At 43.9% G+C, this 27,670-nt stretch overlaps 1 protein-coding gene across 2 annotated transcripts in view; it reads right to left on the bottom strand.

Annotated features, from left to right (window-relative positions):
• The window catches only part of pea (ATP-dependent RNA helicase pea), a 274,698-nt gene that overhangs the window by 94,084 nt on the left and 152,944 nt on the right, over window positions 1-27,670 (bottom strand). For both annotated transcript variants that reach the window (XM_068386568.1, XM_068386562.1), the window contains exons 8-9: window positions 21,448-21,601; window positions 20,956-21,123 (exon numbers count right to left, since the gene is read on the bottom strand). In XM_068386568.1, coding sequence (XP_068242669.1) covers window positions 20,956-21,123; window positions 21,448-21,601 — 322 coding nt within the window. The remainder of the gene's footprint in view (window positions 1-20,955; window positions 21,124-21,447; window positions 21,602-27,670) is intronic.

The following is a 27,670-nucleotide window of genomic DNA, read 5'->3' as shown; positions in this document are numbered from 1 at the left end:
GTCGAGACTGAAAGGCGCATTTCTTCACGCAAATACATGAGGAACTCTGCTATTGTTGGAGTAGGGGCATCGAGGGGAGAGATACCCCTTCCACGACACCAACCACAGAAGACTTTCCACTTTGCCTGGTAGACTGCTGCTGAAGACTTTCGCAGGTGTCCAGACATCCTGATCGCAACTTGTTGCGAAACTCCTCTAAGAGAGGAGATGCTGGATAGTCTCCAGGCGTGAAGCCGTAGTGAACCTACGGCTTTGTGGAAGATGTTGGCATGTGGTTGTTTGAGTAGATTGTGTCGTAGAGGGAGTTCTCTTGGTGGCTCCGTTAGGAGTTGCAGAAGGTCCGGGAACCATTCTGCGTGATGCCATAGCGGAGCTATGAGGGTCATTGAAAGATTGACCGATGTTCTGGTCTTGTTGAGTACCCTCCTCATCAGACAGAATGGGGGAAGGGCGTAAACGTCGATGTTGTCCCACCGTTGTTGGAAAGCATCTTGCCAGAGAGCCTTGGGGTCTGGGACTGGGAAACAATACAGCGGGAGCCTAAAGTTCAGGGCCGTTACGAAGAGGTCGACAGTCGGAGAACCCCACAAAGTCAGGACTTTGTTGGCTATTAGATGATCCAAAGACCACTCGGTACTCACTATCTGAGATGCTCTGCTCAGGTTGTCGGGTGAGCACATTCCTTTTTCCCGGAATGAAGCATGCTGAAAGTGGTATTGAGTGGATTTCGGACCATCTCAGTATCTCTAGTGCTAGATGGGATAGTTGCTGCAAAAAAGTACTTCCTTGTTTGTTGATGTAGGCCACTACTGGGGTGTTGCCACTCATCACCACCACAGAGTGACTTGCCAGGTACTGTTGGAACTGTTGAAGGGCTAGAAAGACGGCTTTCATCTCTAGGAGATTTATGTGGAGGTACTTTTCTGACTCTGACCAGAGGCCTGAGGTCGTGTGGTGCAGCACGTGAGCCCGCCACCCTTTTTTTTGAAGCGTCCGAAAACAGCACTAAATCCGGGGGGAGGACGAGAAGATCCACTCCTTTTCATAGGTTCTCGTCTGCCACCCACCACTGGAGATACGTCAGTTCCGCAGGTCCCATGGGGATCTGGATGTCCGGGGAGTCGTACGCTTGATTCCACCTGGACTTGAGTCGCCACTGGAGGGATCTCATCCTGAGGTGACCATTGGGTATTAGACGGGCCAGCGATGAAAGGTGACCGAAGAGACGTAACCACAATTGGGCTGGAAGTTCTTCTCGTCTGAGAAAAGGTCTTGTGACCTTCCTCAGCCTTGCTATCTTGTCGTCTGATGGGAAGGCTTTGTGGAGAGTGGTGTCTATAATCATGCCTAAGTATACCAGTCTTTGAGTGGGAAGCAGTGAAAACTTCTTGAGATTTACCATGATCCCCAGATCTTGGCAAAGTCTCAGAAGTTTGTCTCGGTGTTGAAGAAGGGTTAACACCGAGTCTGCTAGGATTAACCAGTCGTCCAGATAACGGAGGAGACGGATGCCAATCCTGTGTGCCCAAGATGATACTAGGGTGAACACTCTGGTGAAGACTTGTGGTGCTGTGGAAAGACTGAAGCACAGCACCTTAAACTGGTAAATTCTGTTGTCTAGGCTGAATCTTAAGTACTTCCTTGAAGATGGATGGACTGGGATCTGGAAGTACACGTCCTTTAGGTCCAGTGTGCACATGAAGTCTTGCGGTCTTACTGCTAGTCTGACCGTGTCCGCCGTCTCCATGCTGAACGGAGTTTGTTTGACAAACTTGTTCAGAGCTGAGAGGTCGATGACTGGTCTCCAGCCTCCAGACGCCTTCTTTACAAGAAAGAGTCGACTGAAGAAGCCTGGGGATCCGTCGAGGACCACTTGGAGAGCGCCCTTCTTCAACAGGGTCTGGACTTCTGCCCGAAGGGCTTGCCCCCTTGCCGATCTCATGGCAAAGGAGTTCAATGACACTGAATTCATCGTCAGGGGAGGTAGAGATGTTATGAACGGGACGCGATATCCTAGACTGATCACGGAGATTGTCCAGGAATCGGCCCCGAGTTGCTTCCACCTGTTTGAGCAACTTTGTAGGCATCCCCCCACTGGTGGAAATGCAGGGGGACTGCCTATCCTAGCGTTTGTGGCCTCGGCAGATCCCTCTAGGATTCTTGCCTCCCCTGGAGGACTTTTTGCCTTTCCTTTCTTTGACAGGAAAGGGCTTAGACACCAAGGTCTTCGCTGCTGTTGTCGTCGTAGTGGTCTTGACTGGACGGGACTGCTGTGGTGCTGGAGGCTTATAGGGCTTGAATGTTAAAGCCCTATGAAGGAGGGAGTCATGATGAGATTTCCTCCACTTCTCAGCGGCATGTTCCACATCCTTAGGCTCGAACAGGACGGATCCCTCTAGGGAGGAATGTCTGAGACTATTGATCTCGGCGCTAGGAACCTTCTGGTGGAATCTCTCAGCTACTGCATCCCTGTGGAGGATTAATTTTTGTTTTATTTTTATTTTTTTTGTTTGTCAAATCCTGAGAGAGAGAGAGAGAGAGAGAGAGAGAGAGAGAGAGAGAGAGAGAGAGAGAGAGAGAGAGAGAGAGAGAGAGAGAGAGAAGAGAGAGAGAGAGAGAGAGAGAGAGAGAGAGAGAGAGAGAGAGAGAGAGAGAGAGAGAGAGAGAGAGAGAGAGTGTGTGTATCGATTGTTTGTGGCGAGAAAGACTGTTGGTATAAATGAGATTGTTTGTTTATGCTTTTAGTTAGGTTACGACAGTGGTGAATGTCTTGGGTGAATGCTTATTTTGATTTGACTGCTGTAAGCGTCAGTTCTTGGGATTTGAATGCTGGATTATCATTATTATTTACTAGCGTGGAAGTGATTATTTATTTTAACAGTAAGTACAGTTTTGTTCCTTCAGCCTAATCAGGGACCAGCTGAACTCGGTTGGGTCCCTGATTAGGCTGAAGGAACATAGAGAGTAGAGGTCCCCTTTTTGTTTTGTTTCATTGTTGGTGTCGGCTACCACCCAAAATTGGGGGAAGTGCCTTGGTATATAGATAGATAGATAGACAGTTTTGTTTATCTTTGCTTGTCGTGATTGTGAATAATAGGTACTATTTATTATTTATCTTTGATTATAGTGCGATAGTTTAGTTAGCTAGGAGTGTTCGTAAGTGTTTTTCTTTTTTTATTTCTGCAGGCCGTGATTCCTCCTTTGGAGAGAGTTCACTTGAATGTGAAATTGACTGTTGATGACCAGGCTTGTTTAAGGAACTTGATTGTGTTAGAATGCTCTAGTGGATTGACCAACTGTTGACGACCTGGCCTGTTTATTACAATTAAGATTTCGTATGATGATGATAATGATGATGATGATGATGATGATGATGATATCGACAACGATGACACCCATGACCCCGAGGAGTTAAGGCTGTTATGGATATTTAAGACAGTCTTCTGGTTATATATAGTGGTGTTGTGCCAATAAAAGACAGTTGGCTTGTGTGTATAGACAGTGTTGGTGTCTATAAAATATATATGAACACAGATATTTATTTGGGTGTTGGTGTGCGGCTGATTTAAGTTTTGTTAGGGTTTTTGTTGATTATTTGAATGATGGTTATTGTATATTTAGTGTGAAGTTTATGATTAGTTGTAAGTGTGATTATTATTTTGATTGTGGATTATTTATGTTGAGCGTTTTAGTTTCAAGAAATATAGTATTAAGGATATGTTTTGTTTTGTTTGTCCTTTTGTCTAAGAGTCCAGTTTATGATAATGTAAGGGGAAAGTATGTGTTGAGGAGACAATTGCCAGTGAGTAAGATTCAAGGGTGTGGGGTTTGTTATTGCAACATCCCGCCACATTATTTTGGCGCCCGAACAGGGACTGCCGAGGTGGGATTGATAGCTGGACTCTTTGACGAAGGATTGATAGGGTAAGAAATTAGATTAAGGTTGAAGATAAATGGAAGAACAACTAAAAGTATTAAGGGAGGAATTGCGGCTGAGTAAGGAGCGTGAGGAGAAGTTGTTGCAAGAGAATAAGCGGTTAAGGTGTGAGAATGAGGAGATGTATAGGAAACTGAGGGAAATTCAGGGAACTGTAGAGAGAGTGGAAGAGGGTTTTGAGATGAGAATGCAAGAGAATGAGGAACGAATGGAGAGACAATTGGAAGCTGTGATGGGGCAAGTAATGGGGATGATGAAGACTTTAATGGGTGAAGGTGCAGTCGGAGGAGTGTCCTCAGCTTTGGGTAATGGGTTGATAGTGGATGAGAAGGCTAAGGTTAGTGATAATGGGAAAGGAAGTGATAGTGATAGTAATAGTAATAGTGATAGTGATATCGAAGATAAGGGAATTAGGCATAGTAAGGATGAACAGAAGTGTGATAGGAAGAATGAGACGAAAGGTAAAAGTGATGTAAAGAAAGAGAAGAAAAAGTGTCAGGATGATAGCAAGGATGATCGTGAATGGGTGAGAGTGGTAAGAAAAAGGGTAAGAAGGGAATGGTTAAGGATAGGAAGTTAAGTGTTGAAGTGGATTCATTATATTCAAATGAGGATGAAGGTAACAAGGGAGTAGGCAGTGAAGATAGTGAGAATGAAGTTGAAGTTTGTAAGACAGTGTTTATGAGAGAGGTACCGAGGTGTGAAAGGTTCAATGAGCATAGTAGTAGGGATGTGTATGATTTTTTTTAGGGAGTATGAGAGCTATTGTCAGGATAAGTATGGTGATAGTAAGAGAGTTTGGGCTAGGGAGTTAGGAGAATATTTGACTGGGTATTTGTTGACGATGTATGGTGTAATAATGAGTGTAGGGGATGTTGATTATGAAAGTGTGAAAAAGAGAATAATTGAGCAGGTGAAACGTATGAAAGGGAGTGTTAGGTATAAGCATAAGAATGATTTTGATGAGGCACGGATGAATGTAGGAGAAGCGATATCGATGTATGTATGTAGGTTGGAAACGTTAGCTAGGAAGAAGTATGGGGGTGAAGGCATAAATGAGAATAAGGAATTAATGAAGAAGTTTTTGGCTACTGTACCTGAGAATGTTGCTGAGTTTATTAATTTAAAACGGAAGGAGAAAATGAGGTGGACGAAAGAAAGACTGACATGGGATGATATTTTAGAGATAGTTGAGGATTATGAGTTAGACAGGTGCATGAAAGAAAGTAAATCTGTGAGTGTAAGAACTGGAATGGAAGAAAGTGTAATAGAATTTGGTAGTTATAAGGATGCAATTTTGAGAGGGCCAATGAGGATAGATGATCAGGTAGTAGATAGGAGTGTTAGGGCGGGTAATGTGGGAATACCTGTAAGGACAAATGATGGGTTTAGGCAAGGGAATCAGGTTTGGAGGGATAGGAGTGCTAGTGCGCAGCGAGGTAGGTCAGGTACCTGTAGTTGTATCCGTGAAGAGAAGTGTTATAGATGTGGGAAAATAGGATATAAGAAGAATGAATGTAGATGGGCTCTAGGTGCTTGTTTTGGATGTGGTGAGGTAGGGCATAGAGTTAGCGAGTGTAAGAAAGAGAAAGGGATAAAATGTTATCGGTGTGGTATGACTGGGCACATAGCGAGTGGATGTCGTAGTAATTGTATGAATGTGATTTGTGGTAATTGTGGTAAGGATGGTCATTATGCTAGAATGTGCAAGGAGCCGCAGGGTAAATGTACTGAATGTGGTGTAGATGGGCATGTAGCTAGAGTATCTAGGAAGAAGGGATTAAGTCAGCCACGATGTTCGGGAAACTAGAGTGTGAGAGGGTTCAACTGGGTGAGTCCTCCTGTGTGTGTAGAAGAAATAGGATCAATGTTCGTGAGAATGGGATGAATAATTGGATGGAAATGAGTAAGTATGAACCTAGTATGCATGAGAAGTTAGGGCTAGAAAGTAAACAATTAGTGTTAGTTGAATATAGGAAAAAGAGGCGTTTGAAAGTTTTAAGCGAGGAGAAAGTGCAAGGGAAATTTATAGGTATAGGTAAGAATCTGAATATGCATGACAAGGGTGTAAATGTGCAAGTGGTTATGGAAGATAAATGTGTTAATACAGATGAATCATGGCTGAGTATGAATGATACCTATAGTGTATGTGGCTTTTCCTTAGATGATGTAAAAGAAAGTATGACGAATGCGAGAGTGAGAGATAGGAGAATGATAAGTAGTATGAATGAATCTTTTATTAAAGTTGAAAATGGTTTTGATTAAATGGATGAATTGCTGACAGAAATAAGTGAGATTTTAGGGCCAGGTGAGAACGAGGTACTGTAGATGGCATTGTACATGATATATTAGATGATAGGGATTTAAATAGGAATAGTGTTCATGTAGCGAATGATTGTGATATGGAAGAAGTGAATGAGAGAGTATATGGGGGCCCAGTTACTCGGAGTAGAGGTCCCATTCCCGACTGCGACTGGGTAATGAAAAAAATATTGTAAGTTTTGCGTGAGACGGATTTGGCAAAGTAAGGGGGAGGAATGTGGAGGATTAATTTTATTTTTATTTTTATTTTTTTTGTTTGCCAAATCCTGAGAGAGAGAGAGAGAGAGAGAGAGAGAGAGAGAGAGAGAGAGAGAGTGTATCGATTGTTTGTGGCGAGAAAGACTGTTGGTATAAATGAGATTGTTTGTTTATGCTTTTAGTTAGGTTACGACAGTGGTGAATGTCTTGGGTGAATGCTTATTTTGATTTGACTGCTGTAAGCGTCAGTTCTTGGGATTTGAATGCTGGATTATCATTATTATTTACCAGCGTGGAAGTGATTATTCATTTTAACAGTAAGTACAGTTTTGTTTATCTTTGCTTGTCGTGATTGTGAATAATAGGAACTATTTATTATTTATCTTTGATTATAGTGCGATAGTTTAGTTAGCTAGGAGTGTTCGTAAGTGTTTTTCTTTTTTTATTTCTGCAGGCCGTGATTCCTCCTTTGGAGAGAGTTCACTTGAATGTGAAATTGACTGTTGATGACCAGGCTTGTTTAAGGAACTTGATTGTGTTAGAATGCTCTAGTGGATTGACCAACTGTTGACGACCTGGCCTGTTTATTACAATTAAGATTTTGTATGATGATGATAATGATGATGATGATGATGATGATGATGATGACACCCATGACCCCGAGGAGTTAAGGCTGTTATGGATATTTAAGACAGTCTTCTGGTTATATATAGTGGAGTTGTGCCAATAAAGACAGTTGGCTAGTGAAAGATTACTAAAGTGTTTTTGTGACTAATCTTGCGGAGTGTTAGTGAACACACACAATATATATGTTTTTGTGATTTGAAGTTAAGGGTGTGGTTAATTTAATTTTAAGTTTTGTTAGGTGTTGTTTTTTTTTTGGTTGGTTTATTCGAATGGTATTAAGTTTTTTTATATATAGTGTTCAAGTTTATAATTAGTTTCAAGTGATTATTTTGGTTGTGGATGGTTTGTGATAAGTATTCTAGTTTTAATAAATATAGTTTTAAGGTTATGGTTGGTTTTTATGTCCTTCTTGTTTAAGAGTCCAGTTTATGATAAAGTAAGGGGAAAGTTTGTGTTGCGGAGACAATTGTCTGGTAGAGTGATTCAGGGTGTGGGGGTGGTTGTTGCAACATCCCGCCACATCCCGACGTTTCAGGATGGTATTTGCCCACAAGTTCGAGATTTGGTGGGCCAGAAACTCGATCGTGCGAGTACCTGAGAGAAGAAAGATTTCCATAGCTTTCCTGGTACATTCCTTGGAGAAGTTCTCAGAACGTATCAGGATACCTAAGGTCCCCAATCAGATTTTGTGGCTTGCATAGCACACTTCGTAACTTGCTCCTGGTTGAGGATCTCAGCTGCCGAGAATGAGACCTGCTGGTTGGAGTCTCTCTCAAGAGGGACTCCCCTGGTTAGCTCTTCCAGCGAGTGGTGAAGAGTAAGAGCTAAACAAGGCTCCTCCAGGATCTCGAAGTACCTCCTCTGCTGTACGCGAAGAGGTGGGAGGAGCTTGTTGGTGGCACCGGAACGGTTGGAGGAGGACATCTCGGAGAGCTGTTGTGAAATCTTGTCCCTGGTACTCTTAACCCCCTGAGACCAGGGCAGGGCTGCACTGGTCTTAGAGGGTTTCTGAGTACCAAAGATACGGTCCAAGACTGTGTCTTTGCCCTCTCGAGAAGGGATCTCTGGGTCAGAAAACCCATTGAGAGCCCTCATTAGAGTCAGAACTTGCCAAAATGCATGTTCTGACTCTTGCTGGTCTCCTCCTCCTGTAGGACTTGCAGCGAAGTCTCCTTCTATCTCTGATGGCTCTTCTTGGGGATAGTAGAGTGGCTAGCTGGCTCCATCGTAGTCCTAGTAGAGAACTTCAGCAATGTTTTGGAGTCCTTAGATTCCTTCCTGGGAAGGATATAAGACTCCAACATTGACGAGGGTGGCATGTTCCTTTCAATCCCCGACTGAGTAGACCCCTCGGCGCGAAGAGAGGTTTCCCCCATTGGTGCGATGAGGGAAAGTCTCTCTTCGCGTGATTCCCTTGGGCACAGGAAATCTTCGTCCGAAAGGGAAGGAGAGGCAGTCTGAGGAAAAGAAGGAACCTGCCTCGAAGGTCTGCGTGGAGTCAGTTTCCTCTCTTTCTCTTCAAAGCAGTAGAAGAAGCCATGGTTCTGTGTCCCAATTCAGAGAGGATGGGCTTGAAAGCCTGAGCTAGGGCTCTGATCAGGGCACCGAACAAGGCTGTTGGCTGACAGATGTGCTGTCAGACATACCCTTTGAAGGGAAAGGGATTGAAGGATCCCTGGGAGGAGTCACTATCATTGGTGGGTTCGCCTGTGGTAGCTTTGGGATCCTGGACCCCTCTGGAAGGTTCCCTTCCCCCACAATGCGTGGTGGTATGCGCTTGCGGGGAGGGGGAATGAGGCGATGGCGACCCTGCCATACGTCGTTCAGTAGTCTCGTGCGTGGTAGGATATTGACGCTCGCACGAGGGAGAATATCAGGGCTCGTGTGCGGGAGACTGGTGGCGAGCGCGCGCGTGCAGGATTATCACGTTGAGTGAGCGGGCGCACGGGAGAGTGTTCACGTGCATCTGTGCTGGCCGTAGGGAGCGCGCGCAGGAGAAAGTTCTGTAGCACGCGGGCGGGCAGTGGAATCATGTGGGTCGCGAGAGAATGTTGGTGCACATCCCTTGGAGAGGATGGGCGCGTGTGCGTAGGGCGCACGCGTGTATCCTTGCGGATGTGCGGGAGCGCAGGTGAGCGCTGGCGCGTTGGTACTGGCTAGCGCGTGGGGGAAGGCAGCATTGCTGACTTCCCGGAAGTCCTGCTATCCATTGATAGTTGGTGCGCAGGTTTTACCTGGCGCATAGGATGGTGCGCAGCATGACTCGCAGGAGAGTCAGATGTTGAGCGCGTATGCGCGTGGGCAGGAGAATGTTGGCGCGCAGGAGAGCACTGGCACGTAGGGGAGCGCTGGTGAGCAGGAGAGCGCTGGCATGTAGGGGAGCGCTGGTGAGCAGGAGAGCGCCATTGTGCAGGAGGTGAATGGCGCGCAGGTGGTTTGCGCGCAGGTGGTTTGCGCGCAGGTGAGTGTTGGCGTTCAGATGAGCACGGGCGCGTAAGAGACTGTGGGCGCGTGGGCGCAGTTTGCGCAGGCAAGACCTGGCGCGCAGGAGAACGTGGGCACATATGCGCATGAGGGCGCGCATAGCGCGTGATGAAGCTATGCTCCTGTTGGAGCACGTATGCGCATGTTGGCGCGTACGCTCTTGATGCCCTGTGTCAAGGTTATGGTGAAAATGCGCGCGTAGTGATGGGGCCTGACGAGCTACTAAAGAGCGATCGTCAGGTTTCGTGGGCGCGTAGCGCGTATGTTGTTGGCGCGCAACAGCGTGCTTAGGTGGAACCTTGTTAAGCCCATGTAGAAATGGAGACGGCAGGTCGGCTGGTCGGTCGGCTGGTCTGTCAGGTGGAAGGTCGACGTGTCCTTTAAAAGGACGACCTTCCACCGAAGGAGATCGCGAACGATCTGCAGAGAGGTCCAGGACCAATGCAGGAGCAGTGATGGATGATTGGTCTAGAGGCTCCTCTGCGAGGGACTACATCGAAGATGTTGAACCAAAAAGGCACCTCCTCACCGCAGGTGAAGGAAGGCCTCTAAAGTGAAGAGGAAGGCGAGCCTTCCTGTGAATGCGTCCTCTGCAGGCCGTTGGATCAGCAAGCTGACCTTCTGCAGTCCTCCGAAGAGGAGTCTCTGTAAGGGGAAGAAACACTAGCAGGAGAGACTGACGATGGGCTTAGTTTCTCCCTCGTAGGTTGAACAGGAACGGGAGAAACTAAGCCATCAGCTACCGTAGAGTTTGGAGTGGAAGAGGTGATGGGTGATACCGCATTGGATACCTCTAACACCACAACGTCGACAAGAGACAGGGGATCAACCTCTGACGGTGACGACGAATGCTTGACAGCGGAATCCAATCAGATGTAGTTAAGCAAAACCTCCTTGGATGGCGAACCTGTAACCCCCAAGGAAGACCAAAGCTGAAAAAAAGAGGTTAGTGACATATCCTCCCCCGGGGGAGAGGCGGAGCTGCTTCGCTAGGGGAAGCAACGTCATCTCTTGAGTTCCGAGGTTGGTAAACAATACAACGGTCTATGCTACCACTCGATGGTCTCTCGAAAGAGACCGACCGATTGGGACCTTCGGAGGAGGTTCGGGCAACGGAAGAAGAGGCCTTGGGTTTTTCTCCTTTCGAAGCAACCTTCGAAGGAGAAATATCCCGTTTGGACTTCTTCTTCCGTTGTCCCAAAAACCTTTCCCACTGGGAGGTAGACCACTCCCTACACTTGTTGTTGCTATCACACCGTTGGCCCCTACAAGAAGGACAAAGGGCGTGAGGATCAGTCTCGACCGCCGATATGAATGTTCCACAGGGGCGGTAAGGAAACCCAGGGCAGGTGCGCATGATCGCAGAGGCCAACTTCACATATACAAACCTAGAAAAAGAAAAGACAAAGCAATTAAATGGCTGCTAAATGACGACAAGGATGAGAGCGGACACGTCCGACCACTATCCGAGCTGATAGCAAAGTGAGCTCAAGCACAGGTGTGTGAGAGGGGGGGGGGAGGTAGCAAGCTACCCTCCCCTACCCTCGCTAACTGGCGGTGTGGGTAGTAGACCCTCGTTAAAATTAATGGCTCCTCATTTCAGCTACGCCGAACCCCTATTAAATAGCGTGGTTTGTATTCCAGTTATGAAACAATTGATTATTTGAATTGACAAAACAATGTTAATGTAATCCTAACAGTTTTTTCTTTACAAATAAATATTTTTTGCTTGTTTTTATGAAGACAACATTTCATTCCAGTTCCTTACACCAATGTGCTCCCCTTCTCAGCCACTGTTTTATTTTCTTAGTAGCAGTTGTTTTTTTTTAAATCTTTGTAATAAGTGATTTATCATAATTTTTTCCTCCCACACTGTGTCCTGTTATCAGTATAAAAAATTCTTTCTCTTTCACCTAATGTTCTGACATTTTTTACCCAAATTTGAAACCATCTTACCTAAAGAATATAGAGCTATATATATAAATTCTGCTAACTTCTCAGAAATGAATCAATGATCATCTTACGCGTTTATTCAGCAAGCCAAAGGCAAGGGAAGATAAGAAGGAAGTAAGATTCTAGCTCGGTCCCCTTGCCCAGTATAAATCAAGGGGTGGTGCCCAGTGCTCCGTTCTCTTGACCTATTACCTAGATTTTTGAGTATTCCACCGTTGTGTAATTTTTGTGTAGTGAACGTTGGGTTGTGGTCAGCATTCGGACACTAGGCAGTTCAGGTGCTACCTCTAGCAACAGTCCGCAAACCACTACAACGTGGGGTTGTCTGCCTCTGTTTACACCAAGCCAAGGTCTGGTGTCCTAAGGGTAGTCAAACTCCGAGCACCCTTACACCCAGCTGGGGCAGAAGGTATGGCAGGATGCTTCGGAGATTCAACTTCTCCCCTTACATATGCCTGTTCTTCACCAAGGATAGAACCTGGAACGCAGTAGGGGGCACACGATGGCCTGGAAGGCCAATGCCAATGGGAAGAGAATGCACGGCACAGATAACAGTAGAGACGACCTGAGTAACAGATACTTCTCCCTCTGCAGATCAGGGCAGAGGGATTGCTTCAGCCCCATGTTCATGAAAAGGACCATCTGTCCCCAACTCTTGGTTTTCCACAGCCCCTAATGGTGACATCCTCTCAACCGGCTTGAACACATTCTTGCTGGAAGAGGCCATATGGGGTAGCTGGTTCATGGCCCACGTACCCAGCACGGGGGGGCCACAACATGAGGATATGGCTCCAGGACCCACAGAGTCAGAAGCCACACAGGTGCCATCCACTGCTACTGAAAGAGAGGTGGTGTCAAGAGGAGCCCTCACCTTACAACTACAGCTGGCCTTCCTGAACCTATTCAACCTCTTCCTCTTCTTCTTTATCAACTTAAAATAAGTCAGAATCAGAGTTGGAGGATGAGGAAGGGGCAAAAACAACGTGCATACTTCTTCCTCTTCTTGACTCTCACCCCCAATTTCTGCATACAGACTGCATGCAGAGAAGCTGAGGTCTAAGCAAACAGTGACAACAACCATCTACCAGGGGTACAAAACACACAGGTTGCTCTGACAGAAGCCACAAAACTAGAACACACTGTTACGGGGAAGAGGGCCCAGTGGGAGGGCTGGAGGTCCAGGCTCAGACACAGAGGGGACAAGGTTTACAGGCCACAGATCACAAAGGTAAAAAAGGTCAAGATGACATACTAAGGGAAGGGGTGGAACACACAGGGACCAGGTCAGAGAACGGGGTAACCCTAGGCAATGGGGCAATAGGCACTTTCGGCCTTGAGGCCAACTTACGCCCAAACTCAGGCTTGACACCTCTTGGTGCTACCACTATTTTTGCCGACACAGGTGTCACTCTGCAAACCTTCACAGTCCTCTTAGGCTTAGGGGTACCACTGAAGTACCTGACAATGGGAGTACCACCATGCCTTTCACCCCTGGGATTACTGAGGGGGACAGTGCACTAGGGGAATCGAGGAAGCAGTATCCTTAGCTACAAGCTCCCTTAACAAAATCATGGAGTGCCTACCTGGAAAACCTAAGGAAGCCCAAGACTTCCTTGGCCCAAACTCCTTGTCAGCAGTATGCATAAAGACAGATGAAGAGCTTCTAGTTTCAGAAGGAGGCGGCAAACACTTCAGGTACACCACACACCACCAAAACCTGAAAATGAAAAGCCCCAATGCTGATCTGAGGGCTCTTTGCTTGTGATGCATACTCCCAAGAGTCCAACCAAACTGGGAGCGTATGCACAGGGATGGCGGCAGCAGACACATCGGTGCCACTGAGGAAACCGTAATAGCAAAGACTTCTTTGTTGGATTCTTTTGCGCTGTCAAGCCAGACACTGGCGAACACTTAGCTTGCTTCTTCCCCCTCAGAGCTTAGACTTCCACTGCGCAGGAGGCCACAACCTGCAATCGGCACATGGGGATGATTGTGATCAATCATACCCCATTCAAGAAGCACAGAGGGAGTGTGGACCTAAAACTGGTTTTACTCATAAACTAGTTGCAACATCCACCCTTCCTATGCCAAGTACAAACCTTTTGGTTAACTTCCATTTCTCAATTCAAATAACAATGTCACTTCCAGTCAAAAAACAAGAAAAATGATATTTTAATTATAAAATAAATTTTTGAATATACTTACCCGGTGAATATATAATAGCTGCTGCTCAGCGGCTCGACAGAAAACACACTCAAAAACTCGCGAGCGATCGCTATGAAGGTTGCGGGTGTGCCCACCAGCGCCAACAATCGGCCAGATACCACTCTTGCATGTAAACAAACCCTTCAATTCTTCTCGTCCCGCTGCGTCTCTATTGGGGAGGAAGGGAGGGCCTTTAATTTATATATTCACCGGGTAAGTATATTCAAAAATTTATTTTATAATTAAAATATCATTTTTAAATATTTAACTTAGCCGGTGAATATATAATAGCTGATTCACACCCAAGGCGGTGGGTAGAGACCAGAGTTAATTAAGTTTACAGCGTATATGCTAAGAGTTTTTGACAGTTATCAATATAACAAAACCAAAATATATAGGTACCTGGTAAGGAAGTTGACTTAGACGATTACTCTGCCTTGTAAGTCTGTCTTCCTCACGAAGCCCAGCGATCCTCTTAGGATGCTGAAGGACTCCCAGGAGCTGAAGTATGAAGGGTTGCAACCCATACTAACAGGACCTCATCAAACCCCTAATCTGGACGCTATCAAGAAATTACTTTGACCACCCGCCAAATCAACCAGGATGCCAAAGGCTTCTTAGCCTTCCGTACAACCCATAAAAAACAATATTAAAAACATTTCAAGAGACAGATTAAAAAGGATATTGGAATTAGGGAAGTGTAGTGGTAGAACCCTCACCCACTACTGCACTCGCTGCAACGAATGGACCCAGTGTGTAGCAGTCCTCGTAAAGAGTCTGGACATCTTTCAAGTAAAATGACGCGAACACTGACTTGCTTCTCCAAAAAGTCGCGTCCATGATACTCTGCAGAGATCTATTTTGCTTGAAGGCCACAGAGGTTGCTATAGCTCTAATTTCGTGCGTCTTAACCTTAAGCAAAGATCGGTCTTCCTCATTCAAGTGGGAATGAGCTTCTCGTATTAAAAATCTGATAAAATATGACAAAGCATTCTTTGACATAGGCAATGATGGTTTCTTGACTGAGCACCATAATGCCTCAGATTTACCTCGTAATGACTTAGTACGAGCTAAATAGAACTTAAGAGCTCTAACAGGACATAACACTCTTTCCAGTTCGTTGCCTACGATCTCTGATAAACAAGGAATATCAAAAGATTTAGGCCAAGGACGAGAAGGCAGTTCATTTTTGGCCAAGAAACCAAGTTGAAGAGAACAAGTGGCTTTTTCTGTAGAAAAGCCGATGTTCTTACTGAAGGCATGCAGTTCACTGACTCTTTTAGCCGAGGCCAAGCACACTAGGAAAAGTGTCTTGAGAGTGAGATCCTTCAGGGAGGCTGAATGTAATGGCTCAAACCTGTCTGACATGAGGAACCTTAGGACCACGTCTAAGTTCCATCCAGGAGTTGCCAAACGACGTTCCTTAGAGGTTTCAAAAGACTTAAGGAGATCTTGTAGGTCTTTATTGTTGGAAAGATCTAAGCCTCTATGCCGAAAGACCGAAGCCAACATGCTCCTGTAGCCCTTGATCGTGGTAGCTGAAAGGGAGCGAACTTTTCTCAGGTGTAAGAGAAAATCAGCGATCTGGGCTACAGAGGTACTGGACGAGGATACAGATGCTGACTTGCACCAGTCTCGGAAGACTTCCCACTTCGACTGGTATACTCTAATGGTAGAAGCTCTCCTCGCTCTTGCAATCGCACTGGCTGCCTCCTTCGAAAAGCCTCGAGCTCTAGAGAGTCTTTCGATAGTCTGAAGGCAGTCAGACGAAGAGCGGGGAGGCTTTGGTGTACATTCTTTACGTGGGGCTGACGTAACAGATCTACTCTTAGAGGAAGACTCCTTGGAAAGTCTACCAGCCATCGAAGTACCTCGGTGAACCATTCTCTCGCGGGCCAGAGGGGAGCAACTAACGTCAACCTTGTCCCTTCGTGAGAGGCGAACTTCTGCAGTACCTTGTTGACAATCTTGAATGGTGGGAATGCATATAGGTCCAGATGAGACCAATCTAGAAGAAATGCGTCTATGTGTATTGCTGCTAGGTCTGGGACTGGAGAGCAATAGATTGGAAGTCTCTTGGTCATCGAGGTTGCAAAGAGGTCTATGGTGGGTTGACCCCAAGTCGCCCAAAGACTCTTGCACACGTCCTTGTGGAGGGTCCATTCCGTAGGAATTACCTGACCCCTCCGACTGAGGCAGTCTGCTAAGACGTTCAAGTCGCCCTGGATAAACCTCGTTAACAGGGAGATGCCTCGATCTCTTGACCAAATGAGCAGGTCCCTTGCGATCTCGTACAGCATCAGGGAGTGGGTGCCTCCTTGCTTGGAAATGTATGCCAAGGCTGTGGTATTGTCGGAGTTGATCTCTACCACTTTGTTTCGAAGGAGACTCTCGAAGTTCATCAAGGCCAGGTGGACTGCCAAAAGCTCCTTGCCGTTGATGTGCATGCTCCTCTGACTTGAGGTCCACAGACCTGAGCATTCCCGACCGTCCAGGGTCGCACCCCAACCCAAATCCGACGCGTCTGAGAATAGTACGTGGTTTGGATTCTGAACTGCTAGGGAAAGTCCCTCTCGCAGACTGATATTGTCGTTCCACCAATTCAGGCATGCCTTTACTGGTTCGGAGATCGGGATTGAGACCGTCTCTAATGTCTTTCCTTTTTCCAGTGAAAGGCTAGATGGAACTGGAGAGGTCGAAGGTGTAGCCTTCCTAGCGAGACAAACTGCTCCAGGGATGATAGAGTTCCTACTAGACTCATCCAATTCCTGACTGAGCATCGTTCTCTCTTCAACATCAGTTGGACTTTGAGCAGGGCTTGTTCTATTCGGGGGGCAGACGGAAAAGCCCGAAAAACTGGACTGCGAATCTCCATCCCTAAATACAGTATAGTTTGGGATGGAATCAGCTGGGACTTTTCTAGGTTGACCAAAAGTCCCAATTCCTTGGTCAGATCCAATGTCCAATGAAGATCCTGCAGACAGCGATGACTGGACGAGGCTCTGAGAAGCCAGTCGTCCAAGTACAGGGAGGCTCGGATTCCCGATAAATGGAGGAATTTTGCTACATTCCTCATAAGCCTCGTAAACACGAGAGGAGCAGGACTTAGGCCAAAGCACAGGGCCCGAAACTGGTATACCACATTGTTGAAAACAAACCTCAGAAACGGTTGGGAATCTGGGTGTATGGGGATGTGGAAGTATGCGTCTCTTAGGTCGAGAGAGACCATCCAGTCTCCCTTTCTGACCGCTGCTAAGACTGATTTTGTGGTCTCCATGGTGAACTTTGTCTTCGTAACAAGGACATTGAGTGCACTGACGTCTAGCACCGGTCTCCAACCTCCTGGAAGAGACGGTTGTAAAACCCCGGTGATTGAAGGTCCGAGACTTTCACCACCGCTCCCTTCTCTAGCAAAAGAGACACTTCTAGGTTCAGGGCTTGTCTCTTTGACTCCTCTCGGTACCTGGGAGAGAGGTCGATGGGGGAAGTCGCTAGAGGAGGTTTGCGTACAAATGGAATTTTGTACCCCTCTCTGAGCAACCTCACAGATTGTTGGTCTGCGCCCCTCTTCTCCCAGGCCTGCCAGAAGTTCTTCAGTCTGGCTCCTACTGCTGTCTGAGGCTGCGGGCAGTCAGACTCTGCCACGTGAGGACTTGGCTCCTCTCTTCTTTCCTCTCTTTCCCTCGGCACGAGTACTTCCCCTGCTGGGAGCTCTGCCACGAAAGGGCGGAATAAATCTGGACGCCGGAGTGTCTATCCTAGGTCTAGCAGAAAAGGATGTCGAAGGAGTCCCTTTGCGAGCAGAGGACGCCACCAAGTCATGGGTGTCCTTCTGCACGAGTGAAGAAGCTATGTCCTTAACCAATTGTTGCGGGAACAAAAACTTTGATAAGGGAGCAAAGAGCAGTTCAGATCTCTGACAGGGAGTAACTCCTGCCGACAGAAAAGAGCAAAGGGACTCTCGCTTCTTTAAGACTCCCGACGTAAAAGAGGAGGAGAGCTCATTGGAACCATCGCGGATGGCTTTATCCATACAGGACATAATCAGTAAGGAGACATCTCTATCAGCCGATGAGATTTTCCTACTTAAGGCTCCCAAACACCAGTCAAGGAAGTTGAAAACTTCAAAGGCTCTGTAAATGCCTTTCAGCAGATGGTCAAGGTCCGAGGAGAACCAACTAATCTTCGAGCGTCTCATGGCTAGGCGGCGGGGAGAGTCTACAAGGCTTGAGAAGTCACCCTGGGCAGAGGCAGGGACTCCCAAGCCGAGAACTTCTCCCGTGGCATACCAGACGCTCGATCTAGACGAGAGTTTAGACGGAGGGAAGGCAAAGGCCGTCTTCCCCAAACTCCTCTTGGTTTCCAACCAGTCGCCTAAAAGCCGTAAAGCTCTCTTGGAAGAGCGAGAGAGCACAAGTTTTGTAAAGGCTGGCATGTTAGCAGGTACGCCTAGAACAAACTCAGACGGCGGCGAACGAGGAGCAACAGCGACGAAGTGATCGGGAAACAACTCCTTAAAAATTAACATGACTTTCTTAAAGTCCATTGATGGAGGAACTGTTCTGGGTTGGTCTACATCCGAAGGATGATCATCATGCTGAGGGTCAGCAACGTCCTCATCTGAAGGATCCTCATCTGACAACTGCTGAGAAACAAGCAAAGGGGTTGGCAATGCTTGACACGCAGCGTCCACACGCACTGGTGCATTAGTAGCGGACCAGGACGCAACGTCATGTAACTGCTTAACAGTCTGTGAACTGTCAACAACAACAGGTGCGGGAGGACGCTCGGCGTCCACTCGAGACTGTTTTGACTGCCTAGTCTGAGCAGTCAAAACAACTCTAGACTGCGGTGGTTGACGCTCAGCGTCAAAACAAGTCAACTCCGCTGGTTGGCGAACGTCCTGAACGTCAACAGGAGCATTAGGAAGTGGCCTAACGTCCAAATGCGGCTGAAAATCAACACGTGACCGCATCGAGTGAGGCTCTACATATCGTGACTGACGTGACTTAGCTACGCCAACGTCAACAGGACGCACAAAGGTTCGTTTGGGCGGCTGAAGGCCAGGATCTCGATGAGATAAACGGCTAGGCTCAACGTGAACCTTATCGGCAGAATAGTCTTCCATAAGGGAGGCGAGCTTAGTCTGCATGTCCTGCAGTATAACCCATTTAGGGTCCACGGGAATGGGTGCGGTAAACGACGGGGTTAACGTCTGAGACGGCACAACCTTGCCTACACCAAGACTCTCTGAGTCTGTGTAACGTTGCTGCTTAGGCGGTGAGCAGTCATCCGATGACTGCAACGGGTCAGAACTGTCCCAATGACTACATCCAGGATGCTGGACCTGTCCTGAAGGGACCGACTTTCGCTTAAGGGGCCTAGAAACCTTGCTCCACGGTTTCTTATGCGAAAAGCCTTCGGATGACGAGGAGAAAATGGGCTCTCTCGTCTTATGGTAGGGGCGATCTTGGTGAGATACGCCTGATACCATAGAGGGAACGTCTGTTCGCTGATCAAGGCCTCTCGAACCCATAAGTCGTACGACATTACTTCTCCCCTGGGCTTGGGAGCTTGCAAGAGGTCTCGGACTAGGTGAACGACAGGCACGAACAGACGAACCCTCGGTCACAACACTGTTCACAACACTTTGCGCACTAATCACTTTCCCACTATTTTCCGCTGTGGCACTCTGACACTTAAGCTCTTTAACGTCAGCCATGAGTTGATTACGATCAGTTGCTAACGCTTCAACTCTTTCACCCAAGGCATGAATAGCACGTAACATGTCTTGCATAGATGGTTCCTGAGTGCCAGAAGGGGGGTTAGGTACAACCACTACAGGGGAAGGATTAGGGTCAGGGGCATGTGGAGAGGAAAAATCTACTGACCTAGAGGAACTCCTCCTCACCCTATCTCTCTCTAGCCTACGTGCATACTTATCGTATTCGAGCCAATCGAATTCCGAAAGGCCCACGCATTCCTCACACCGATCTCCCAATTGACAGGTTTTACCCCGACAATTGGAACACACAGTATGTGGATCGAGAGAGGCCTTTGGAAGACGCCTATTACAGTCCCTAGCATTACACTTACGAAATCTAGGGGCTTGTGAAGCGTCAGCCATTTTGAATTAGTCAAAGAAAGTCCAAAAAACAATCCAAGTCATCAACAATTAAATCTGTCCAATAAAGAGTTCAAGAGTTTAAGTTGAGGAAAAACACCTGCACTGCGAAAGCTCAAACCAAAATGAAGTACAGTACTTCACCAAATATGTTGAGAAAACTCCAGGTTATACAGCGAGTATTGATACGTCTTGTCGTCAAGGTCGACAGAGAAGAATTGAAGGGTTTGTTTACATGCAAGAGTGGTATCTGGCCGATAGTTGGCGCTGGTGGGCACACCCGCAACCTTCATAGCGATCGCTCGCGAGTTTTTGAGTGTGTTTTCTGTCGAGCCGCTGAGCAGCAGCTATTATATATTCACCGGCTAAGTTAAATATTTAAAATGTAAAGTAGCCAAAACAAAAGTGAAACTTTCAGGCTGGTGAGGGGGCAGGGTTTCTAGCCCACACCCTCCAATAGTACTTTACAGTAACATCTCATTAGACAATTCTATTGAATGCCTCCAGCTCATGCTGAAACATAATATTCTTATTAAAGAACGAATGATTTGTATGGCGCATGGAAACAAATCATGATTTAACAGACTTGGAAGACATACCTTGTATGGTCCTAAACAGAGAGTAAGTTATTACTAATATAAAATGATGCAAATCACAGATAAAAATTATGAGTCAACAAAAACATGTCTTGGCCAATATGTTTGACAAATAGGACTGGCTTTCTTTTCAAGAGAAGTGATTGCACAATAGCGGTCAGATCCATACCCAGGCTCTCTATTACTGTGGCTGAAATTTTCCTACATTTAAGAAATAGCAATAAATCAAGGGTAAGAATCATTAACATAATCTCTGTGTAACCTAACCACAATTCAAACAAAACTGATAATGGAGGCTATGGACATAGGGAAATCAGAATGCTACCCTTAGCATCAGAAAAATACTTGCCTAGAGAATGATTATTGTTTACGACTAATGAACTAATTGAGGTCTCAGCTCACTACATGCCAAACATTCATGAAAATAAATGGAGAATAAACACCATTTTTGATGATGTAATACTTTTAGTAAAGAAGGAAGTGACTTCATCATTCATTGCAATACAAACCTCAGTGAATGAAGGGTTTCTAAGGCCATAACCATAGCATCTGTTGGAGGAGGGTCCATAAAATCAAATCCTAAAAGGTCATTTATTCCCATTGCTTTCAGCTGCAATACTGTTGCAGCTAGGTTGGTTCTTTGAATGTCAGGTACATTTGTAGGAAGCATCTCATCTCTGCAAAAATAAAGGACCCCAAATTATGATTTAGAAATAGATCAGCTAAAAAGCAATACTGTCCATTCATGATGTTTACAAATACAGGAGTCTCAAATCTGAATGAGAGTCCTACATGAGAAGACAACAAACATGATATCTCATTAATGATAGCTTTGAACATCTTGCTAAGGCAAAATCCTTATTTTTGATACAATATCTTGAACAATATGAAGACTCATACAATTAAGGGAAAATCAAGATCCTTACAAAATTATTTCTAAAAAAATTATTTTCTACACCACTATATCCTCCTATATTAAAGAACATTCTTCTAGAAATTACCTATAAGCTCGCTCAGTATATAGACGATACGTTTTCCCTGGCCCTGTCCTCCCAGCACGGCCAGCTCTCTGCTTAGCTCCAGCTTGTGATACTGGAGTTACCATCAGAGAATCCATTCCAGTCTTGGGATTATAAACTTTTTGCTTCACAAAGCCTGAAATGAAAGGATCATGGGAGAATTACAGCATATCATATATTTCTGCATATAAGACAACCTTTTAATACAGTATCTAAAATTCATCCGTGAAAATTGGGGCTGTCTTTTAAAAATTAAACCTTGAATGCCAAGTGATGTTTATCAGTACGCTAGCCTTGGCTTCAGTGCAATAACCATTCTCATACATGAAAAGATTCACATTATGAAATAAAATGATAATAAAGGTAATAAATCCATTTTTATCTTATACATTATTATCATATCTTTATAGTCTAATGAACGAAAAATTCCTTTATGTACGAAATCAAAATTTTTCTATACGAGCCCAGCTAACGAAATGTAAACATTGTTAGCCGATTCAAACTACTGCTATCGACGATATGCTCAGGTTTAAAAAAACAAAATATATTCTTCATACAATTTTCAAAACATCTTATAATAAATAATAGAGTAATTATACAGTTTACTAAAAGGTATTAATATCATTAGTTATCACTTTGATGTGTAAATGGGTACATTCTTGTTAATTTATTCATTGGGATTGGAGATGAAACAAACAAAACAATGGTTACCATTTTAGACAAAGTGTTTAGGCAAAACTTGATACAGAATTGCTTTTATTTAATCTACTTTTAATTTCTTAGGATATAATAAATGAAATATTTGTAATAACATCATCTTTACAAAAAGCTATTACAGTAGTATCATTAGTTTTCCCTTGGATGAGTAAATACAGTACTGTATGTTCATTGATTCGTTATGATTGGTGATGATACGTAATCAAAACAATGTTTTCAGCTTTCAAAGGTGTGCTTACGGTAAACATATAAAATTGCCTTTATTTAATTTACTTTTGAATTTCTAAGGCTACAGTAAACATTAGTAATAACATCATCATTACATATCCAATATTAGATAAGATACCTGTTGCTGGAACAGCTAGCCTTTACACAGATGGTTTTACAAATTAGCAGTTGTTCTATACTACAAATATGAGATAAACTAATTAAAATTTGCCATAATTTTAGACCTTGTCTTATCTAAAGGTTGTTTTATAGACAGAAATATACAGTAATAACATTTTAATAACCTATTTCATAAAAAGGGATTTTGTCAAAGAAAAAAACGATTTTTGGGAAGGTGCTGTGTAGTCTCAAAGAACTTTCATAAGAAAAGCTAGAACAGGGATATCAACCACAACATAATTACCAAAGAAATATTGTTTCCCTGCTCTAAGAAAGACCCTTAGATTCAGGCTACTTAAAACTTGACACAGCACCTCAGTAGATGAAATTCATCTGCTATGAGTGATGTCATGTGACTCATAAGAGGGACCAACATCCCAGTTGACTGCAAACCTACAATAGCTCTCAATTTCTATCCATTTCTCTGTCGTCTTTTAAAGTAGTTTTGCATTCTGTATAGTGGACCAAGAAGACAAACACTTCAGTTGAGTGACTTCTTCCAGATTTTTCTTTTCATTAAGTTGACATAATCAAATAAAACATACTTTAAGTTGAATGCGCTAGCAGCTTGAGTGTGTTTTTTATTCGAATGTTACGGTTTACACTAGTTTGATCAGTGTTGTTAGATTCGGGCATGCATTTTGTTCAGGGTTGGGTTTTAGTAACCTTCCTTTTCAAACATTAAGATTTGATACTATTTTCCTAACAGTTTCGTAAAATATATTCCTTTTGGGCTTTGGTGGCATACCTTATAACGTACCTTTTTTCCTTATTGTAGTTATTCATTCGAATGTTGGGCCTATTTAAAATTGTTGGTGCTATTCTTTGTCACTCCAATTACTTTTTTTAATATGTGTGTCAATTATTTACGTACAGTAGAGTTTTGAAATGAGAAATGAAATTAACTTTATGGCTTTCATAACTACAGTTAGGCTAACATAACCTTGTTTTGTCTAGCCATTTTACCTTGGTTTGATATTACTACACTTATGAGTAATTGCAATTAGTTTACTGTACTGGCATAAATGTTAGATGAATTCTGGACAGTGTTGCCGAGTAGTTCTAGGCTAGAGGTGGGATCCATCTGGTTATTCAGTAGTATTAAGTTATGATCTAAAGTTATAACCTAGATAGCATTTTAATAACATATTTCAAAAATAATGATATACTTTCTTAATTGTTACACTCCAGGTTTAAAAAAAAAGAAGGTTTAAAATAGGGAAACAAAAGTCCAGTAATCCGTTCAATATTAGCACTTCCCTTTTCTGCACTCACTCATATCTGTACACTTTTAAGTGCAAGCCATATCTGCACTAAAGTGGAGAAAGTGAGAATAGCTGACATTCTTGATAGGAGAAAAAAATAATTATTCCAATACTTTATTCCTGTGTTATTCATTCCAAGAATGAAGACCTGAACCAAAAAAAAAAATGAAAAAGCATTTAATGTAATGATGTATGTAAAACCTTTTTATTCTCACTATAAAGAGGCTATGATAAAATGAACAAGCAAGTGAACAATGACCTATTTAAGCTGCTACCATTTTGACTGAATTCTCATTCTTTGTAAGTATGACCAACCGTACAGAAATATCATAGCCACTATGATTGGGGAGGTGGGAGGAAACTTAAATGCATTACACGTATGTACTGAATGGATTAATATGTCTAGTTATTTTTATTCTAAGAAAACTGTTCTGTACCTGGAATTTATGTGCTAAATACTATATTGCCCCAATAGAAAGGAAAGTAGTACTAAAGTGGTATAAGTGTTTTTTACATATGCTTGAATAATTTTCTATTTTAAGACTTGTTATTTCAATGAAAAAAAATAGGGTAATTAGATTTTATACAAAATTTATAATAATCGGTAACTTCGTTATTTGCACTTTTTAAAAGAAAGCTTTTTAGAATTACCATCACATGATGATATGAAATTTAGTACATTATAGTAAAATCTAATTTTGAGTTTTTAGTATGAACCACAACCACCAAACAGGAAATGACATTTCCCTTTACAACCAGTTCAGTTAGATTGTTAATCAAAGCTGTCAGCCATTTTTTGTGACCACTGGTTCTGACCATGGTGTTTTTTACTACGCATTTTAAAGGGATGAAAAGTAGAGCATAACATATTTTATGTTCTTAGCCTATGCTATGTTTAAAGATATTTCTTTACAAAGAGGTCACCTTTTTCTGTTAACAAATAAGAGCAATAGCACAAAAATATTTTATAAAGTAAAAAAATTGATGTATTGTAAGCTTGAGGCCAGCAATACTTCCACAAATCTTAGTGAACTGTACCAAGAAAACATGCATCTAACAGGGTAAACTGAAAATATCTAATCTCCCCTTTCCATTGCAACTAATACTGAGGAAGGTAGTCTCCATGGAGAATATATTTAGTAATAAGAACTTGTAGAGACAAGAAATGTCTAGAACTGGTCTCCAACCTCCTGAAACTTTCAGTACCATAAACAGACAATTGCAATGCCACAGAGAGGGAACTTGAACTTCTTTTATAATCATTTTCAATAACAACACAGATAATTACTCTAACAAAATTTTGATCTTTTCCAAATTATTAAAATATTACAAGGAAATAGAGAGGGTGGAAGTCACAGAGACATGAGATAGAGGCTAACCAAATCATCAGATGAACAGCCAACTGAAGAAGTATAAGTAGGGCATAAAGCAACAACAAAATCACAGAAGATGCAGCATGGAGGGGGAAATTATTGTACTAGAGTAGTGGTTCAGCTTAATAGTAACCAAGCATCCTCCACCTAAGAAATACTAGGAAAAGCAACAAGAACTGCTGCCAACTCAGACCCTGAAGAAACATCATCCAACAAAATCTGGAACTCTGTCTGGACCTTATGGGTGAAATATAAAGACCACTGAGAGGGGAGAAAATTAGGACAATTATCACAAGGTTGATATCAAACCTGACCACATCAATTACTACACAGATGATGAGGATCTTCATGAAACCTAAAGCTAGAGCCACAATGATTAAAAGTTACTCTATGAAAAAATAACTAACTAATCATAGAGATTTAAAAAATAATAAGTTCTGCAGCACTACCACTACCAAAATATAAAAATATACACGTCACATAACAAGATAGCAGTTGGTCAAAAAAAGAAGGCACTTAACTCTCTTATGCTTTTGGAGAAACCAATAATGCTATGAGGTACAATTCTTTTGCCAGGGGAGAAAAATGGCGCTTTTGCGGAGAAGTTTTTGTGGTCGCTTTGGGACGTCAAAACTATAACATATGAGCATCTGGTTTGGTGCATTATGCTGAAGATTAATAGAAATTTTTCATGATGCAAACAGAATATCTTTGCGATGCTAAAAAATATGACAAATTCAGAGATAACTTGTATTTTTCCCTAAATAATACAAACCTGGAATTATTTATGTGGATATTCTTTCAGCGGCAGCTGAAGGTAGCCATTAGACTTCAATTACGAGGTGGCAACCCTGCCTAACCCCTTAAGCGAATAGGCTGGGGGTGGCTGGGGGGGGGTACCCAACCACCTCTATATATACTCTTACACCAGTGAGAGACATCACTTTTTATTGCAGGCAGGACTTCTGGTAGACAGGAGATGGTGGGCCAATTTATATAAATAACTCCAGGTTTGTATTAGTTAGGGAAAAATACAAATTATCTCCAAATTTGTCATTTGTTCCCATACTGACAAACCTTCCATTATTTATGTGGATGACTTACTATCAGGTGGGTGGAAGTCCTAGATCTGGCATGGACATTGACCCAGTTTTACCTAGTACAGTATATGACTGTGGTCTAGGGAAAACCTTGACACCTTGCCGAAATATACAAAGTGAGTATACTCGCAACCAGTGCATTGTAGTAAAATGGAGGTTATTTTTTGTATGAACGTCTGTGAGTTTATATAGCAAAACGACAAGACGGATCCTATTGCTCCCTCGCAGAAAGCAATGGGGACATAGACAGTATAACAATTTATAACTTATACTAGGCTACACAAGGGAAGTGATAATTACCTGCAGAGGTTGAAGCCAGTTTATAGATCGTCCCATGGTGCTGTACCTCTAGGGAGGGGAAGAAGAAGAAAGGAAACCCAGACATTCTTCTCATTCATCCCAGTCTTACCCCAGGTAACCAATGCCCTCAACCAACAGTTACTTGTCCATCAAGGAGCTTGAGGTATCTTAAACCACTTGTTGAACAGCCACCACAGGACCGATAGTAAACGTGTCAAGTCTCCTGTGGGTCACGTCTTTTAAGGTAATGGGCGGTGAAGGTGGTTTGTCTTTTCCACACGCTCGCTTGGAGAACCTGCAACACGGAGCAGTTAAGTTTGAACGCCAGGGAAGTACTGATTCCCCTGACGTCATGGGCTCTAAGTCGACAAGCCTGAGGAGGATCGGGAGCCAAGGCTCTTTCAATCACTTGGCGAGTCCAGGAGGAAACTGTGTTCTTGGTGATCCTCCTCTTTACTCTCCCTGAGCTAGCAAACAGAGATGTTAGTCTGGGCTGTGTTGCTGCCGTGCGTTTAAGGGCAAAGTAACAACTTATCTTGGTACAGTAGTTAGCTACAGAACGAAGACTCGCAATATGAAAGGGCCCGAAACTATGGTCCAGTACCGCTGGATTTTGAGTCTTAGTAACAAACTCCGGAACAAAGCTGAGCGTCACTTCCTCCTATCCCCTTAAATGTGCGGTCATACGAGAGGCCATGAAGTTCACCGATTCTTTGCCGAGGATAAAGCGAGCAGGAACGCCGTCTTCAAAGTGAGATTTCGGTTAGTTGCATGGCGTAACGATTCGTAGGGAGGTCCTTTTAAGGATCTCAAGACACGAACCACCTTCCAAGGAGGAGGCCTGATCTCTGACTGTGGGCAAGTGATCTCATAACTCCGTATGAGTAAAGAAAGCTCCAACGAGGAGGAAATGTCGACTCCATTCAGCTTGAAGGCAAGACTCAAGGCTGAACGATAGCCTTCACTGCCAATACTAAAAGGAGCATTTCCTCCCAAAGGTATACAAGAAACTGCTATTACTGGAATAGTGGCATCGAGTGGAGAGATATTCCTTCTACGTCAC

This window comes from Palaemon carinicauda, chromosome 1 (assembly GCF_036898095.1).
Source record: "Palaemon carinicauda isolate YSFRI2023 chromosome 1, ASM3689809v2, whole genome shotgun sequence".
NCBI lineage: Eukaryota > Metazoa > Arthropoda > Malacostraca > Decapoda > Palaemonidae > Palaemon > Palaemon carinicauda.
Note: the sequence above shows the minus strand (reverse complement) of the source record. Positions and strands in the feature narration are given on the sequence as shown.